At 43.7% G+C, this 18,916-nt stretch overlaps 2 protein-coding genes across 2 annotated transcripts; both read left to right on the forward strand.

Moving 5' to 3' along the window:
• Positions 1–2,115: 2,115 nt before the first annotated feature.
• On the forward strand, positions 2,116–4,490 carry si:dkey-211g8.9 (free fatty acid receptor 2). The gene has a single exon (XM_064982656.1). The coding sequence runs from the start codon at positions 2,508–2,510 to the stop codon at positions 3,591–3,593; it is 1,086 nt and encodes a 361-aa protein (XP_064838728.1). The 5' UTR covers positions 2,116–2,507; the 3' UTR covers positions 3,594–4,490.
• Positions 4,491–4,751: 261 nt separating this feature from the next.
• On the forward strand, positions 4,752–7,686 carry LOC135551441 (free fatty acid receptor 3-like). The gene is made up of 2 exons (XM_064982657.1): positions 4,752–4,801; positions 6,118–7,686. Exons 1-2 carry the CDS (start codon positions 4,771–4,773, stop codon positions 7,134–7,136), a joined length of 1,050 nt encoding a protein of 349 aa, XP_064838729.1. The 5' UTR covers positions 4,752–4,770; the 3' UTR covers positions 7,137–7,686.
• The last annotated feature ends 11,230 nt before the right edge of the window (positions 7,687–18,916 follow it).

Below are 18,916 nucleotides of genomic sequence, written 5' to 3' on the forward strand. Positions count from 1 at the left end.
AATTTCAGATAATTTTTTAACATTTGAATGTATTACCAGGTCCTACAGTGGTAGAACTTTTATTCTGTCTGGTGCTTTAGTGTTTGAGTGAGCAATAGTGAAAGGGAACTGCAGGCTATCAGTGAATTTACGTAAATCACACAGCTAATTAGAGTTTCTCAGTGACAACAGAGTGATCAAATTGTACACACAACACAATTAACAGATCGCATTGTACACATCACACTCCCTTTTCTCTGCTCTCTATCGATCATACCTATGTGCGTGTGTTTGTCAGTGCTGTGGAAACCAAACCAACAGCAATGATGCATATCGTTCTCCTTTTGTGTTTTTAAATTTAAATGTTATTTAACATGTATTTAACTTGGCATGTCAGTTAAGAACAGATTCTTAGGGGCTGTGATTCTGAAAATAAAAATATGGGACAAAACACACATCACAACAAGCGAGACAACACTACATAAAGAGAGACGACAACACAACATGGTAGCAACACAACATGGTAGCAGCACAAAACATGGTACAAACATTATTGGGCCAGACAAAGGGCACAAAGGGCAAGAAGGTAGAGGCAACAATATATCACATGAAACAGCCACAACTGTCAGTAAAAGTGTCCATGATTGAGTCTTTGAATGAAGAGATGGAGATAAAAACTGTCCAGTTTTATTTTTGTATTTTTTTTAAAGCTCGTTCCAGTCGCTAGCTGAGGATCGACCCAGGGATGTGTGTGCTTTGGGGACCTTTAACAGAATGTGACTGGCAGAACAGGTGTTGTATGTGAAAGATGAGAGCTGCAGTAGATATCTCAGATAGGGGGGATTGAGACCTAAGAGGGTTTTATAAATAAACACCAACCAGTGGGTCTTGTGACGAGTATACAGAGATGACCAGTTTACAGAGGAGTATAGAGTACAGTGATGTGTCCTATAAGGAGCATTGGTGGCAAATCTGATGGCCAAATGGTAAAGAACATCTAGCCGCTGGAGAGCACCCTTACCTGCCGATCTAAAAATTAACTCTCTGTAATCTAGCATGGGTAGGATGGTCATCTGAATCAGGGTTAGTTTGGCAGCTGGGGTGAAAGAGGAGCGATTACAATAGAGGAAACCAAGTCTAGATTTAACTTAAGCCTGCAGCTTTGATATGTGCTGAGAGAAGGACAGTGTACCGTCTAGCCATACTCCCAAGTACTTGTATGAGGTGACTACCTCAAGCTCTAAACCCTCAGAGGTAGAAATCACACCGGTAGGGAGAGGGACATTCTTCTTACCAAACCACATGTTTCATTCAATAAAGGAAAAGGCTCATTTTAAAACCAATTCAGACAAAAAAACGGGGGCAGGTTTCCCTTAAGCTTAGCTTGGACCAAAAAAAGGATTTCAATGGAGATTCTACATTGACCCTACTTTTTAGTCCAGAACTAGACTTTATCTGTGTCCAGGAAACTAGCCCATAGTGCTCTTACACATAAATGTAGATAACGATAGCTGAACAAAGGATAGCTTTGAACAAAGCTGGGGGAGAATTGTTTTACTTTATGATAAAACTCTATACTGATGACATTTTTATTTGCACACACAACTATCCAACCTCGCTCTAATCTTCTCTCTTCCGTGAAGAGTAATTTATGTCACTTACACACCCAAGCGCACACATACAAATAAACCAGGTTGTTTTCCTACTGCTATAAAGCATAGAGAATCTCCCTTGTGCCACAAAGTAGGCGCCCAACCCTAAAGCCCTACTACCCTGCTCCCACGCGATGACCATCATCCGTGGCATTTTATGACTTTACTGCCTGACCCTCAAGTTAATTTCGAGTGGCCGCACCGTGGCTGGATGGGCATGTGCTTCCTGACAAGCCCAATTATTCTGAATCATTTCACTAAAGGGTCCAGATGCTGCCTTGCTGTCGTCTCAGATCCTGGGGGCCATTAAGACACGCTGGTGCCTCCTAAATGCCATACACTTCTGCTTGAATGGGCACCTCCCCATATCTGTCTACCTGTCATGATGCACCCTGCCCCTTCATGCCCACACACATATACACACACCAGTATCACCCCACTTCCGCTCTCTATACTATTGTCACCAAAGGGTTGTCTTTGCCTCCCTGCTCTCTCACTCAGTGCCAAGCCTGTGTGTGGAGGAGAGAGGGGTTTGCTAAAGAGTGATGTGCTCACATGGTGGGAACTATCCTACTGATGCGCATTGCAACTTCACAAGAGGAATGCTGTCCACAAATTGAAGCTAGAGGACTGAGGAACAGGAGAGGATCTGTGATTGGGCATTGTGGATTTACTGTATGTGCTTTGGAACTTGTTTTCAACCGTGTCGCTTTAAGAGATCATACTTTTAACATCCATTACGTCTGCCACGGGACTAGTGTGTTTTTTTTCTTCCCATCTCAAATGATTTTACTTGCAGAATTGAGACTTCAGTTACTTCTGATGCAGTGCCTCCTATGGTCCTGAACTCCTGAGCAGGAGGTGTGAGCCGAAGCGATGCAAGTGCCCGTCAAGGACGGTGTCTCCCTGACGGTCTACTCCTTCACGTTCCTGCTGGGCCTCCCCTCCAATCTGCTGGTGCTCTTTGTGTACGTCCGCAAGGCGCGCAAGCGGGGTGCCACGCCCAACGTGGTATACGCACTCAACCTCTGCCTGGCTAACCTGGCACTGGTGGCCTGGCTGCCTGTCAAGGCCCTGGAGACTTTCCTCCAGGACTGGGCTCTTCCATCGCCCCTCTGTCCCGTCTACAGCTTCTTCTTGTTCTCCTCGATCTACGGCAGCTGCCTCTTCCTCACGGCAGTGACGGTGGGCCGCTACCTCAGCATCGCTTTTCCCATCAGCTACAAGCTGTACCGGCGGGGCCGCATCTCCTGCTTCATCAGCGCTGCCCTCTGGGCAGTGGTACTGTTGCACCTGAGTCTGGGCCTGGTGGCAGAAGGCGGGGGTGGTTTCGTGTCCACCTCCAGCCATAATGTGTCAGTCTGCTTTGAGAACTTCACCCAGGACCAGCTGGACCTGCTGCTGCCATTGCGCCTGGAGATGGCGCTCCTCCTCTTCCTAATGCCACTGGCCATTACCGCCTTCTGCACGCTGCGCTGCGTAGCCCTGGTGTGGCGGTCCTGCTTGCCCGTCCTGGGAAAGAGGCGCGTCCTGGCCGTGGCCCTTTCCACACTGGCTGTGTTTGTGGTTTGCTACGTGCCCTACAACGCCTCACACATCGTGGGCTTTGTGCTGCAGGAGAACGTCCACTGGAGGACTGAGGCCATGCTGTCCAGTGCATGTAACATCTTCCTGGAGCCTGTGGTCATGCTGATGCTCTCCCCGGCAACGCCCCGTGGCCTCATGGGAAGGCTCTGTGGAAGGCCCAGCAGATACAGCCAGACAGAGGGGCGCCATTGTAGCAAAACCATCACACGGGACCCTCTAGATAATGTGAGGGGAGTGGCGTCGCTGACCGACAGACAGACAGGAGCAAACATTTCCAAGTTAAGTCAGGAAAAATCTGCACAAACAAGACATGTAAAACCTGTGAGTGGAATTCAAAAAATAAATAGTTTAGTACAAAATGAAGTGGAGAACTGAGGCTGATGTGGAAAACACTTAGAAATAGGACTGGTAGTGCTCAAAATGGGCAGAGCTCAGGTTGGAACAAGTGACAGTCTAGAAATCTGCACAATTATTGATGACAAAAAATGTGTTCTCATGATACTGTAAGCTTTCTATGCACTGAAATCGTTAGAAAGTTCTACATAACAAACCACAGTATCATGAGAACTCATATGACGGACCTTTGTGGCTTATGAACTGAGAGGCTGAAAGACAAGTGAGATGTGGAAAATTGACCAAAGGTTATCTGAGATGAGCCAGTGATGAGTCCTCTACTGTGATGGTCTGATCTGGATTGCGCCACCGGCAGATGGGGCAGGAGGACAATTTCAACTGAGTGACTAATTACAATAAAGCCATTGTTAAAAAGTTAGATTCATAAAAATTGTTTGAATGTATTCTGATATATTTTTGTTGGTTTACTGTAAGAAACTGGGTGTCTTTCTCTATCTTAAAAAGGTATGGTGATAGAAATGCCCTGTCAGTTGTCTGTCAAATATTCTGTAGATAATTGATCAATAGGCAAGTGGTATTAAACAGATACATGTAAATAGAACCATCATTTATTGATTGTTATTTACAGCTTACACTGGGAGCTTTAAGGAGTTTACAAAGATGAATGTGAAATGTACTAATTAATTCAGATCTGAAACATGTCCTCATTTTATATCTGACAGTCTGAGAATCAATACATTTGAAATCTCAACCAGAAACAGTTATGATTATAATGAATGTTTCTCTAATCTCAAAATGTGAATTAACTGAGCATTACTTGTTTATAGAACCAGCTTCTAATTGAGGATTTGACTTTGCAATATTTACATGTATATCACTACCTTCCTTGTGCAAGAGAAATGCCTGAATAAAATATAAACTGAGCAAGTGTTGTGTATATTTCTTCTGAATCCCATTTAAGAGACATTCTGAACTATGAATAACTTGATCAATTCGACGTGATAGTGTTCAGTGTTTCAGTTAAATGATTTACCCTGTTAGTCGGCCTAATTGAGAGTGCCTAAAGTTGATAATATTATAAGCATTCAGTGAAAGTCCCTCAGTTTATCATTTCATCATTTTCATGTTAGTCACTTCCTCATCATAGATACATCCTAATGTGTGTATAAAAAAAGTTGAGGTCAGTTGAAGTGCATTTATGATAACGAATGAGGAGAAGGCCTTCTTTGGTGAGTAAATTCACTTTAATAATTTATTTTATTTTAGAGTACCATCAGTGAGGGATGGTTTAGCAAATGCAACATGGTTCACAGTCCTTATCCATAGCCGTTATCCATGACGTTTGTACAAGAGATACTGAAAACAATCTCCAAACACGTTGTTACTCATGCAGAACTGTGCAATTATAAATCTACCCTGTAATATCTTAGTATGGGGTCACATTTTTTGTGTAATTCAAATTACCTGTACCATATAGTGTATGGCTTTTATGCATGCCTTTGCTAAATATGCTGCAAATAAGCCAAATGCTGCATTCATGAAAATAAAGAACTAAAATGATTTTTGACACTTCTCAGGGCATCTGCAAGGATTGGGTTAAGAGAGAACAAGAAGGGGTCCCCTTTTTTGTGTCTAATGTGGTGTCATTTAGAGTAGTACTTTTAAATGGAACCCCGAGGGGCTGTATTGTCTAGTGTGGTGTCATTTAGAGTAGTACTTTTAAATGGAACCCTGAGGGGCTGTATTGTCTAGTCTGGTGTCATTTCGAGTAGTACTTTTAAATGAATCCCTGAGGGGATGTATTGTCTAGTCTGGTGTCATTTCGAGTAGTACTTTTAAATGAATCCATGAGGGGCTGTATTGTCTAGTGTGGTGTCATTTAGAGTTGTCCTTTAAAATGAATCCCTGAGGGTCTGTATTGTGTTATGTTGACGAAGTTTACCACACTTGCAACTCCAGTATGAGACATTGGTTCCTAAAGTATGCGATTGATCAGTATTCTCAACATAAAACAAGCATTACTACTACAGAACAAACTATGCTGGGAAGCATACACAAGAATAAAGTGGGTTTGATATTTTGAGGCCTCAATCTAAGAAAAAGTATGCATTTTAAAATGTTCATAACATTTTTTTTTTTAAAGAGTAAAAGTGCAAGGGACAAATATATCCTCTCTGACAATTGATAACTAATGTTAGGATATTCAGAATATTCCGTTTTATATATTCATACGTTTAACTATGGACACTAGAGGATTTGCTAATAAAACAGTACACAACAGGGTGTGCACTATGGGGAAATAACCTCGTAGCTTAGTTCATTTTAAAAATGCATTTTTTGTGTGACTAGAAATAATGAACAGTCATTGTAGAAATAGCATAACTGTTTTGTGGTGCATCTCCATGGTAATAAAGTAATGACAGGAAATGAATGAGACAACAACGTCATCTGAGATGTTAGTTGTGCAATTCCGTTCAGATAGCTGCCTCCCAATAGTTTTGGGTTGAAATGTCAGTATTTCATGATGCTTTTCTCTCTCTTGTAGTGACAACAACGCTAACAGTATCTGCCAATATGAGGCCAGCAAATGACATTTCATGCAGCTTTGCGCTGTTCGTCTACATCACCACCTTCCTGATCGGGGTACCTGCCAACATCCTGGCATTCTGCACTTTTTGCCGAAAGGTGCGTCGCAAACCTGCCCCCATCGACATCCTGCTCCTCAACCTGACCATCTCCGACCTCATCTTCCTTGCTTTCCTGCCCTTCAAGATGAAGGAGGCTGTTAATGATTTTAACTGGACCCTCCCTTACTTCCTGTGTCCAGTCACTGGCTACCTGTTCTTCTCCACCATCTACAACAGCACCCTCCTCCTGACCGCGGTGAGTGTGGAGCGCTTCCTCAGCGTGGCGTATCCCGTAAGGTTTACAGCACCAGGCAGGGTTTTCCACACACAGTTGGCCTGTGCAGTTTTCTGGATCCTGTCCCTTGCCCACTGCAGTGTTGTCTTCGTAATGCAATTAGACAAAGATGCCCACAACACTACCTGCTATGGAAATTTCAATGATGTCCAGCTTATTACCCTTCTCCCGGTACGCTTAGAGATGTCCCTGGTTCTCTTCTGTGTACCCTTCCTGATCAGCACCTTCTGCTATGTCAACTTCATCCGTATCCTGTCTAGGCTTCCCAACATCAGCCAGCACCGGCGCCTGCGTGCCATCGGGCTGGCGTTGGGGACTCTGCTGGTTTTCGCCCTCTGCTTTGGGCCCTACAACGTGTCCCATATGGTGGGGATCATGCAGAATAAAGTCCCTACTTGGCGCAACAATGCCATTCTGCTCACCACCTTAAATGCCTGTCTGGACCCCATCGTCTTCTACTTCTCCTCCTCAGCTGTTAGGAGCACTCTCAGCCTCTGCCTGAAGCGAATCAAGGCTCAGCTCAATCCAATGGCCACAGCCGCCCATGCTGGTAATACACCAGACCCTATGGACTCCACCCATTCGTCCAGCCAGAAGTTTGTCGCTGCTGCCAAAAGTGGGACAAATTACACCCCACGATGAATCAGTGACTAGTAAATCAGTTTTGTCCATCCATACAAAGTGTACACAAAGCATTGAAATGGTGTGTTTCCACAATGTGATCTAGAATTCTGATACCATGGTCAAGCATTTTGATAGCATTTGTCCATCTGAAACTGCTATAGAATGTCTAAATTAATCTGCACGTGTATTCAGTTCTGTGTGCAGAGTGAGACAACAGTATGATGATGTCTGGTGACTGTGACTGGTAACTTAGCTTGTGTCCCACAAGGGTTATTACAGTACATTTGTATTACTTATACAGAGGGTAATGATGAGAATAGTGCATTAGAATGGTAAACTGTAAAATGTGTTATTAAAGGGAATACAGAAGTTCCAATTTGTCTTTGTGGCTAATCTTATGCCATGCTTATTGAGACTGTAAATTGCTGCACAAATTATTTTAAAAAATCAGTATCCTAAAAGTCACATTGTGGTCATTGCACTTGAATTTACAGTATATTGTCTATGCGTTATTACACATGTAATTGGCTTTTTTAGTGATCAATTAGTCAATAAACTCCTTATTAAGACATTATCCTTGCCTAATGTTATTGCTTTTCTTGCCAACTATCTTTTAGATTTATCATCAAGTCATTCAGGTCAGAATCAAATATAATGCTTATCAGTGGAGCTTTTTCAAGAACCTTGAGGGTCATCTTTATCTGGAGAAGAGGAAATTGTAAGAGGAGCTTGTAGGAAGGAATATGCTTATTTGTGTAGAGTGTATATTCTCCTATGTATTACATATGTCTTGTGTTGTTGAGGAAGAGCTTGCAAGTAGAATTTCACTGTACTGTTCACACCTGCTGTATCCTGTGCACGTGACAAATTAGATTTAGGTAATTTCCGGACCTCTTCATGATAGGGGCCCAAGTTTCAAGTCAGAAAAGAACAACAACACACTTGTATGTATTTTTTGGGGGTATTTTTTTGGTGTTTTAGTATCCCCATTAGCTGTTGCAAAAGCAGCAGCTACTCTTCCTGGGGTCCACACAAAACATGAAACATAATACAGAATATTAATAGACAAGAACAGCTTAAGGACAGAATACATTTAAAAAAGCACATGTAGCCTTACATATCAATGCATACACACAAACTATCTTGGTCAAATACGGGACAGGCGTTGTGCCGTGAGGTTGGCTGTTTATTTGAGCAATATGAGATGGAACAGAGTGCCATGCAATACTGGCTCTATATAATACTGTACACTTTCTTGAATTTGTTCTGGATTTGGGGACTGTGAAAACAACACTGGTGGCATGTCTGGTGTGGTACGTGTGTTTTATTTTTTTTTATTTCACTTTTATTTAAACCAGGTAGGCTTGTTGAGAACAAGTTCTCATTTAAAACTGCGACCTGGCCAAAATAAAGTAAAGCAGTTCAACACAAACAACAACACAGAGTTACACATGGAATAAACAAACATACAATCAATAATACAGTACAAAAGTCTATATACAGCGTGTGCAAATGAGGCAGGCTAAGGGAGGTAAGCAATAAATAGGCCATGGTGGTGAAGTAATTACAATATAGCAATTAAACACTGGAATGGTAGAATGTGCAGAAGATGAATGTGCAAGTAGAGATACTGGGTTGCAAAGGAGCAGGATAAATACAGTATGGGGATGAGGTAGATTGGATGGGCTATTTACAGATGGGCAATGTACAGGTGCAGTGATCTGGGCGTGACCAGTGAGATGTACCTGCTGGAGCGCGTGCTACGAGTGGATGCTGCTATGGTGACAAGTGAGCTGAGATAAGGTGGGGCTTTACCTAGCAGAGACTTGTAGATGACCTGGAGCCAGTGGGTTTGGCGACGAGTATGAAGCGAGGGCCAGCCAACGAGAGCGTACAGGTCGCAGTGGTGGGTAGTATATGGGGCTTTGGTGACAAAACGGATGGCACTGTCACAGACTGCATCCAATTTGTTGAGTAGAGTGTTGGAGGCTATTTTGTAAATGACATCGCCAAAGTCGAGGATTGGTAGAATGGTCAGTTTTACGAGTGGGCATGTTTGGCAGCGTGAGTGAAGGATGCTTTGTTGCGAAATAGGAAGCCAATTCTAGATTTAATTGTGGATTGGAGATGTTTAATGTGAGTCTGGAAGGAGAATTTACAGTCTAACCAGACACCTGGGCATTTTGTAGTAAGTCAGTACCGTCCAGAGTTGTGATGCTGGATGGGCGGGCAGGTGTGGGCAGCGGTCGGTTGAAGAGCATGCATTTAGTTTTACTTGCATTTAAGAACAGTTGGAGGCCACGGAAGGAGTGTTGTATGGCATTGAAGCTCGTCTGGAGGTTAGTTAACACAGTGTCCAAAGAAGGGCCAGAGGTATACAGAATGGTGTCATCTGCGTAGAGGTGGATCAGAGACTCACCAGCAGCAAGAGCGACATCATTGATGTATACAGAGAAGAGATTCGGCCTAAGAATTGAACCCTGTGGCATCCCCATTGAGACTGCCAGAAGTCCGGACAACAGGCCCTCCGATTTGACACACTGAACTCTATCAGAGAAGTAGTTGGTGAACCAGGCGAGGCAATCATTTGAGAAACCAAGGCTGTTGAGTCTGCTAATAAGAATGTTGTGTTTGACAGAGTCGAAAGCCTTAGCCAGGTCGATGAATATGGCGGCACAGTAATGTCTCTTATCGATGGTGATTATGATATCGTTTAGGACCTTGAGCGTGGCTGAGCTGCACCCAAACCAGATTGCATAGCGGAGAAGGTACAGTGGGATTCGGAATTTGTTAACTTGGCTTTCGAAGACCTTAGAAAGGCAGGGTAGAAAAGATATAGGTCTGTAGCAGTTTGGGTCAAGAGTGTCTCGCCCTTTGAAGAGGTTGATGACCGCGGCAGCTTTCCAATCTATGGGAATCTCAGATGATACGAAAGAGAGGTTGAACAGGCTAGTAATAAGGGTTGCAACAATTTCGGCAAATCATTTTAAAAAGAGAGGGTCCAGAATGTCTAGCCCGGCTGATTTGTAGGGGTTCCGATTTTGCAGCTCTTTCAGAACATCAGCAATCTGGATTTGGGTTAAGGAGAAGTGGGGGAGGCTTGGGCGAGTTTCTGTGGGGGGTGGAGCGCAGTTGATCGGGGTAGGGGTAGCCAGGTGGAAAGCATGGCCAGACGTAGAAAAATGCTTATTGAAATTCTCAATTATAGTGGATTTATCGGTGGTGACAGTGACACTCAAGCCTCAGTGCAGTGGGCAGCTGGGAGGTGGTGCTCTTATTCTCCGTGGATTTTACAGTGTCCCTGTCACGCCTTGGTCTTAGTATTTTGTGTTTTAGAATATTAGTTGGTCAGGCCAGGGTGTGACATGGGTTTATGTTATTGTGTTGTTGTATTGGGATTTTTGTAGGCATTGGGATTGTGGTTGATTAGGGGTGTGTTTAGTATAGGTTTGGCTGCCTGAGGCGGTTCTCAATCAGAGTCAGGTGATTCTCGTTGTCTCTGATTGGGAACCGTATTTAGGTAGCCTGGGTTTCACTTTGTATTTCGTGGGTGATTGTTCCTGTCTCTGTGTTAGTATTCACCAGACAGGCTGTATAGGTTTTTCACGTTCCGTTTGTTGTTTTTGTATTTATAAGTTATTTCATGTATCGTCATTTGTTTCATTAAAGACATGAGTAACCAACACGCTGCATTTCGGTCCGACTTTCTTGCGACAAACGAAGAACGCCGTTACAGAATCACCCACCACACACGGACCGAGCAGCGTGTTAACAGGCAGGAGCCACATGAGAGGCAACAGAAGCAGCTTCAGTGGGAGAGGCTACACCACTTGGAGAATTGGACATGGGAGGAAGAACTGGAAGGAAAAGGACCCTGGGCTCAGCCTGGTGAATATCGCCGCCCCAAGGAGGAACTAGAAGCGGCTAAAGCGGAGAGGCGCTGGTATGAGGAGGCAGCACGGCGACCTGCCTGAGGCGGTTCTCAATCAGAGTCAGGTGATTCTCGTCTGTTACGGATACAGTTATCCTGTGTGTGTGTGTATCCTGTGTGTGTGTTTCTTTTCTCTCCTTCTCCCCTCACAGGTGAAAATCATCACTCCCCAATCAGTCAACAATCAATCATCAAACAGATGACACACCTCCTCCTATTTCCTAACCTATCACAATTCCTTCCCCATGGTTTAAAAACCCCATCATTTGTTTGTTCTAGAGCTCAATCTCTCTGTAAATGCCATGTCTGTAGGTCTCTGTGTTTCACTCTCGCTTTGTGTCTTAACCTCTCTTTTGTTTAAACACCTCATAGCACTTTGTCATCACCTGTGAGTATTGTTTTTGGTTATGGTGTTTGTTTGTTGCTGGTGGGAAAAGGGGGAAACCAAGACAAGTCGCCCATGGGCATACACTACCCGTAGGTGAACTTTGTTAAATACACTAGTTAGAACTGGGCGGACCACCCACTGTATTTTTGGTTAGTTAGTTAGCTGTTGTTAAAGTAGGCTAGTCTAGCTTAGGGGTGGTTTTTTATACTTATTGTTTCTTTCCTTGGGTCCAGCTCAGCCCTTTTTCCTGCTCCCCCCCATTACCGTGTGTTTATAAATAAACCTGGAGTTTGACGGTAGATTTCTGTTGTCGTGGTTATTTCGTTCACATTTTTACTTTGTCACAATAATAATTTGCATGAGTAATGTTACGGGTCTCATTACCATCCCCCCTAGACTGTCGGGCCAAAAGGGATTCGTAACATTGTCTCTGATTGGGAACCGTATTTAGGTAGCCTGGGTTTCACTTTGTATTTCGTGGTTGATTGTTCCTGTCTCTGTGTTAGTGTTCACCAGACAGGCTGTATAGGTTTTTCACGTTCCGTTTGTTGTTTTTGTATTTATAAGTTATTTCATGTATCGTCATTTGTTTCATTAAAGACATGAGTAACCAACACGCTGCATTTCGGTCCGACTTTCTTGCGACAAACGAAGAACGCCGTTACAGTCCCAGAACTTTTTGCAATTAGTGCTACAGGATGCAAATTCCAGCTTGAAAAATCTAGCCTTAGCTTTCCTAACTGCCTGTGTATATTTGTTCCTAACTTCCCTGAAAAATTGCATATCACGGTGGCTATTCCATGCTAATGCAGAACGCCACATGATGTTTTTGTGCTGGTCAAGGGCAGTCAGGTCTGGAGAGAACCAAGGGCTATATCTGTTCCTGGTTCTACATTTTTTGAATGGGGCATGCTTTTTTAAGATGGCGAGGATGGCACATTTAAAGAATAACCAGGTATCCTCTACTGACGGGATGAGGTTGATATCCTTCCAGGATACCCGGGCCAGGTCGATTAGAAAGGCCTGCTCGCTGAATTGTTTTAGGGAGCATTTGACAGTGATGAGGGGTGGTTGTTTGACCGGAGACTCATTACGGATGCAGGCAATTAGGCAGCGATCGCTGAGATCTTGGTTGAAAACAGCAGAGGTGTATTTGGAGGGCAGGTTGGTTAGGATGATATCTATGAGGGTGCCCTTGTTTACGGTTTTGGGGTTGTACCTGGTGGGTTCATTGATAATTTGTGCGAGATTGAGGGCATCAAGCTTAGATTGCAGGATGGCCGGGGTGTTAAGCATGTCATAGTTTAGGTCACCTAGCAGCACGAGCTCTGAAGATAGATGATGGGCAATCAATTAACTTATGGTGTCCAGGGTTCAGCTGGGGGCAAAAATGTTATAGTTAGGGATGGAAATTTCAGGATTTTTGGTGGTGTTCCTAAGTCAGGATTCAGACACGGCTAGGACATCCGGATTGGCGGAGTGTGCTAAAGCAGTGAATAAAACAGACTTAGGGTGGAGGCTTCTAATGTTAACATGCATGAAACCAAGGCTTTTACGGTTACAGAAGTTAACAAATGAGAGCACCTGGGGAGTAGGAGTTGTGCTAGGCGCTGCAGGTATTAACCTCTACATCACCAGAGGAGTAGGATAAGGATACGGCTAAAGCTATCAGAACTGGTCGTCTAGTGCGTTCAGAGCAGGAGCAGGGTATGTGTGTGTCAGAGCTCTGTGTAAATTGACTATGCAAACAATTTGAGATTTTCAACACATTGTTTCTTATAAAAAGAAGACATGATTGTCACGCCCTGGTCAACATTTATTATGTTTATCTTCATTTATTTGGTCAGGCCAGGGTGTGACATGGGTTATTGTGGTGTGTTTTTGTCTTGGGGTTTTGTGGGGTGTCTAGCGTAGTCTATGGCTGCCTGGGGCAGTTCTCAATCAGAGTCAGGTGATTATCGTTGTCTCTGATTGGGAACCATATTTAGGCAGCCATATTCTTTGAGTGTTTCGTGGGTGATTGTTCCTGTCTCTGTTTAGTTTCACTAGATAGGCTGTATAGTTTTTTCACGTTTCCGTCTGTTGTTTTTGTTGTACTTTTCAGTATTTTCATGTCTAGTCATTTTTCAATAATAAGTATGAGTAACCACCACTCTGCATTTTGGTCCGCTCCTCCTTCAAAAGAAGAACGTCGTTACAGAATCACCCACCACAACAGGACCAAGCGCCGTGGTAACAGGCAGCAGGTGCAGCGAAAGGAGGAATGGACATGGGAGGACGAATTGTTTGTAGAAGGATTTTGGGATCAGCCTGGAGAATATCGCCGCCCCAAAGAAGAACTGGAGGCGGCGAGAGCTGAGAGGCTTTGGTATGAGGAGAAGCAACAGCGGCAGCAGGAGCAACAATATCGGGACTACACTACTTGGGAGGAAATAAACAGGTGGGCGGTCGACCCAGGGAGAGTGCCGGAGCCCGCCTGGGATTCACTGGAGCAGTGCGAAGAAGGTTATAGAAGAATGGAGATGGCCAAGCACGGCGGCGCGGAAGGAAGCCCGAGAGTCAGCACCAAACATTTCTTGGGGGGGCTCACAGGGAGTATGGCTACGCCAGGTAGGAGACCTGCGCAAACTTCCTGTGCTTACCGGGGGGCTAAAGAGACCGGGCAGGCACCGTGTTATGCTGTGGAGCGCACGGTGTCTCCAGTGCGGGTGCATAGCCCGGTGCGGTACATACCAGCTCCTCATATTGGCCGGGCTAGAGTGGGCATCGAGCCAGGTAAAGTTGAGCAGGCTCGGTGCTCAAGAGCTCCAGTGCGCCTGCACGGTCCGGTCTATCCAGTGCCACCTCCACACACCAGTCCTCCGGTGGCAGCTCCCCGCACTAGGCTTCCTGTGCGTGTCCTCGGCCCAGTACCACCAGTGCCAGCACCACGCATCAGGTCTCCCGCCTGTGGAGCGCAGCCAGAGCCTTCCTCCTCTACAGCGCTGCTGGAGTCTCCCGCCTGTTTAGCGCAGCCCAAGCCTTCCTCCTCTACAGCGCTGCTGGAGTCTCCCGCCTGTTTAGCGCAGCCCGAGCTGTCAGTCTGCATGGAGCAGCCAGAGCTGTCAGTCTGCATGGAGCAGCCAGAGCTGTCAGTCTTCATGGAACAGCCAGAGCTGTCAGTCTGCATGGTGCAGCCGGATATGCCAGTCTGCATGGAGCTGCCAGTCTGCATGGAGCTGCCAGTCTGCATGGAGCAGCCAGAGCTGCCAGTCTGCAAAAAGCCGCCAGAGCTGTCAGTCTACATGGAGCAGCCAGAGCCGCCAGTCAGCATGGAGCAGCCAGATCCGTCAGTCAGCCAGGATCCGCCAGTCAGCCAGACTCTTCCAGATCTGCCAGTCAGCCAGACTCTTCCAGATCTGCCAGTCAGCCAGACTCTTCCAGATCCGCCAGACTCTTCCAGATCCGCCAGTCAGCCAGACCATTCCAGATCTGCCAGTCAACCAGACTCTTCCAGATCTGCCAGTCAGCCAGACTCTTCCTGATCTGCCAGTCAGCCAGACTCCTCCAGATCTGCCAGTCAGCCAGACTCTTCCAGATCCGCCTGTCAACCAGACTCTTCCAGATCCGCCAGTCAGCCAGGATCTGCCAGAACCACCAGCCAGCCAGGATCTGCCAGAACCACCAGCCAGCCAGGATCTGCCGGATCCAACTACCTGGCTGAGCTTCCTCTCAGTGCTGGGCTGAGTCTGGCTGTCTGGCAGATCTGGAAGAGTCTGATTGACTGGCAGATCTGGCAGATCTGGAAGAGTCTATCACAGTGCAGGTGCATTTATACGGAGACTTGATTACACACAGGTGGATTGTATTTATCATCATTAGTCATTTAGGTCAACATTGGATCATTCAGAGATCCTCACTGAACTTCTGGAGAGAGTTTGCTGCACTGAAAGTAAAGGGGCTGAATAATTTAGCACGCCCAATTTTTCAGTTTTTGATTTGTTAAAAAAGTTTGAAATATCCAATAAATGTCGTTCCACTTCATGATTGTGTGCCACTTGTTGTTGATTCTTCACAAAAAAATACAGTTTTATATCTTTATGTTTGAAGCCTGAAATGTGGCAAAAGGTCGCAAAGTTCAAGGGGGCCGAATACTTTTGCAAGGCACTGTATGTTCGGTTCTTTTGTTCAGTAGTGTGTATAGCAGTGGTTCTCTATCTTTTTTGAGTACTGCATATTTTGAGGAAAGGGAGGCAATGTTTTGAATGGCCCTCAGGGACCTCCACCCCCTCTATATTATATGTAAAGTTAGTGGAATCCTTGTGCTGCTGAATACGTTCACTACACTTTTTTATTTCATGGACCCCTTGCCATTACACCAGGGACCCCTAGGGTCCATGTACCCTGTTTGAGAACCCCTGGTGTATAGTATGAGATTTGTTATTTTGTTTAGTAGTTTTTTGTACATGACAGTACACTTACTAATTATTTATTTTATTTAATTTAAAAGTGCATACTCTGTGTGACATACTTGTCCATAGCTGTTGTTTGAAGAGTTGAGACACTGACTGAACAATAACTAAGTATTTCTGAAGGATATTTTGGTTGATTTGTTTGGGTTTTTCATTGAAGTAGTTATTTTGCTTTTAGAACTGTACTTTTCTGAGCGTTTTGTTCTTGTAAAGATGTTGTAATAGACTCAAACCAGTGGCACATATTTAATGACTATATAAATTAAGCAGAAAAAGTTCAATAAAAAGGTCAGTTCAGTGCGGAGACTAACTTTGTGATGGTTCTCAATGGAGATTCTTTGGGATGAGACCGCACCATGTTCATTGTATTTATGAAAACTGCACCCATTCTGTGTACAGTACCATTACCACCTACTGGCCTTGCTTGGTATTGCTGGTTGTAAATACAAATACCTGCATACATACTGGACTGACGAGGAACACTGCTATAACTATTATTATTAGTAGTAGTATAATGATCTAAACATTTTAACAAGTTGGGACAACCCTTCAGTTAACTACTGTACCTATCAATTATCCAGTAGTAGTAATTATGGTTCCTCAATATACATTTACCATATTACAACATAGGCTATGTGTTACAGCACTACTTTTGGTGTCCCCCTCGGGAATTGCTCTTGAGAAAATTTCATGTAATTGTCCCCTCCAAAGTTGATATCAGATTTTCGCCCCTATATTGGAGTGTAGTGTCAACACTGAAACCGAACATGTATGTAAGGGAGAGTGGGGTAAGTTGAGCCAAAGGGATAAGTTGAGCCACCCTTGTTTCTAAGAAACCATACACAAAATGACACAAATATTTAGGAAGAGGTCATCATTTAATGGAGTCTGTGAAGGAAGAAACCACATGGAAAAAGTAGTAAGCAAGTTGAGTCCAAAAAAAACAGAGTCAAATTAATTTATTGTGTTAGAGGTTTCATGAGGCTTGTATCTAAACGAAATTAGATCATTTTAGGATCGTTCTATAAATCAGTTGGGGTCTATAAGCTTCGATATGAGGTCCTACACCTATCATGAAAGGGCATCCTTGTAGCTGTGTGGGCTAATATAGTCAAAATGTTTGCCTTCGGGTAAGTTGAGCCAATGCCAATGTCAAAATTGAAGTGTCTTCTTCGCAGGCATAATGCAAGGCACTATTGTTGAGATATGAGGTAACAACAGGGCCTGGCCTATGTTAAAAGTACAAAGTCTTTGTTAAAAATAAAATATAACATTTTATGTCACATGCTTGGTAAACAACAGGTGAAATGCTTACTTACGGGCCCTTCCCAACAATGCAAAGAACATTTTAAAAACTATAGAAAGATTAAAGGAATAAATACACAATGAGTAATGATAACTTGGCTATATATATCAGTACCGGGTCAGTGTGCAGGGGTACAAGGTAATTAAGGTAGATATGTTAAGCCTGTGTTAAAAGGTGCTTAAAGGACAAACAGCGATTGTGATTGTGTTGAATTGTGTTTGGGAAATAAAGATAGACATGATTTTAAAAAGGTAGAGGTATTTAATTCAGTACAGAAATGTATAGGTGGCTTAATTTACCCTGTCCCGCAGCTGAACTTGCCCCATGCCCGGGGTAAGTTGTACAAGATACCACTTTTTGGGGACCAGCTGTGTTTTCAAAACTTTTATGTTTACATTAATTCAGATTATTTTCCAGGAATACACAACATCCTGAAATATATGTAGATATCTTTGTTAGAAAGAATACTATATTTCCTTTGACGGCGTGATGCTGAATGCAAAAAATTGTCATTTTACACCAGTCTCTCCTAACCAATAGTAGACAACCAAAATATATGTTTTTCTCCAAAAAAAGGTAGAAGGGTGAGTCATGACTGACAGGGGCCTTAAGGTCCTATGACCAAAGAGAGTTGGTGGAGAAGGAAAGGGGTAATTCTTTATGGCTTGGATTTTTGATACTTTGCATTTCGTGACTAATTTGCACTCACTTTCCACCTCCTTGAATAAGACCACTTCCAACTCCCTAGACCAGTGTAAGACAGATGCATATGACTGTTTAATTTGATCCGATTGTCTGGTTACCATAATGTCTTAGTGGATCTGGGCTATTGAATAGGCGAGTTTGAAGAAAATTGTGGAAGGTGCAAATGTATCCTGTCTAATCATTGATACCTCAGGTTAGTATTTTCAGAATATTAAGTTTGAATATTCAAAAGTTTAACTTCATGGACACTGCTAAAATATAATACTGTAACTAATATTTGACAACTATGACAACACAACTCATAGTAGCTACACATCAGTTACTACACATCAGAATCAACGTTGTTTCCACGCCATTTCAATGAAATGACGTCAAACCAATGTGGAATAGATGTTGAATTGACATCTGTGCCCAGTAGGCTCCTACCAATAGTTTTGAGTTGCGCAGTCAGTATATCGTGATGATTTCCTCTTACTTGTAGTGACAACATCACTGACAGTAACTGCCCACGACAGCATCAGATTACTTTCCCGACGGCTTTGCACTATTTGTCCAGATCACCGCCTTCCTGATCGGGTTACCTGCCAACATCCTGGCATTTTGCACTTTTTGCAGAAAAGTGAGCTGCAAACGTGCCGCCATCAACATCCTGCTACTCAACCTGACCATCTCCGAACTCATCTTTCTGCCTTTCAAGATGGAGGCGGCTGACAAACCAGGAATAGAACCTCTACTACTTCCGGTATCCAGTAACTTCTACATAGGGCTGTGGTGTTCATGAAATTTCATCAGCAAGTGGATTGTCAAGCAAATAATTGTCGGTCTCACGGTAATTGACTGTTAATTAACATAAACACATTTAGCATCTCCTGGCTTCTTACAAGCCACTGATGCAGACCTTTGGAACATCTACATTTTAAAAAGTCTAATAAATCCATGTAATATAGCCTACACTTTCACAATAAATCCATTATTTATTTTCGAAAGGTCTAACATGATATGAAGAAAATGTGGTCT

This window comes from Oncorhynchus masou, chromosome 13 (genome assembly GCF_036934945.1).
Source record: "Oncorhynchus masou masou isolate Uvic2021 chromosome 13, UVic_Omas_1.1, whole genome shotgun sequence".
Lineage (NCBI taxonomy): Eukaryota > Metazoa > Chordata > Actinopteri > Salmoniformes > Salmonidae > Oncorhynchus > Oncorhynchus masou.

Coding starts and splice junctions, on each gene's coding strand:
- LOC135551441 (XM_064982657.1), top strand. CDS start 4,771: ATGATAACGAATGAGGAGAAGGCCTTCTTTG. Junction 4,802..6,117: donor TGAGGAGAAGGCCTTCTTTG/GTGAGTAAATTC, acceptor TCTCTCTTGTAG/TGACAACAACGCTAACAGTA.
- si:dkey-211g8.9 (XM_064982656.1), top strand. CDS start 2,508: ATGCAAGTGCCCGTCAAGGACGGTGTCTCCCTGACGGTCTACTCCTTC.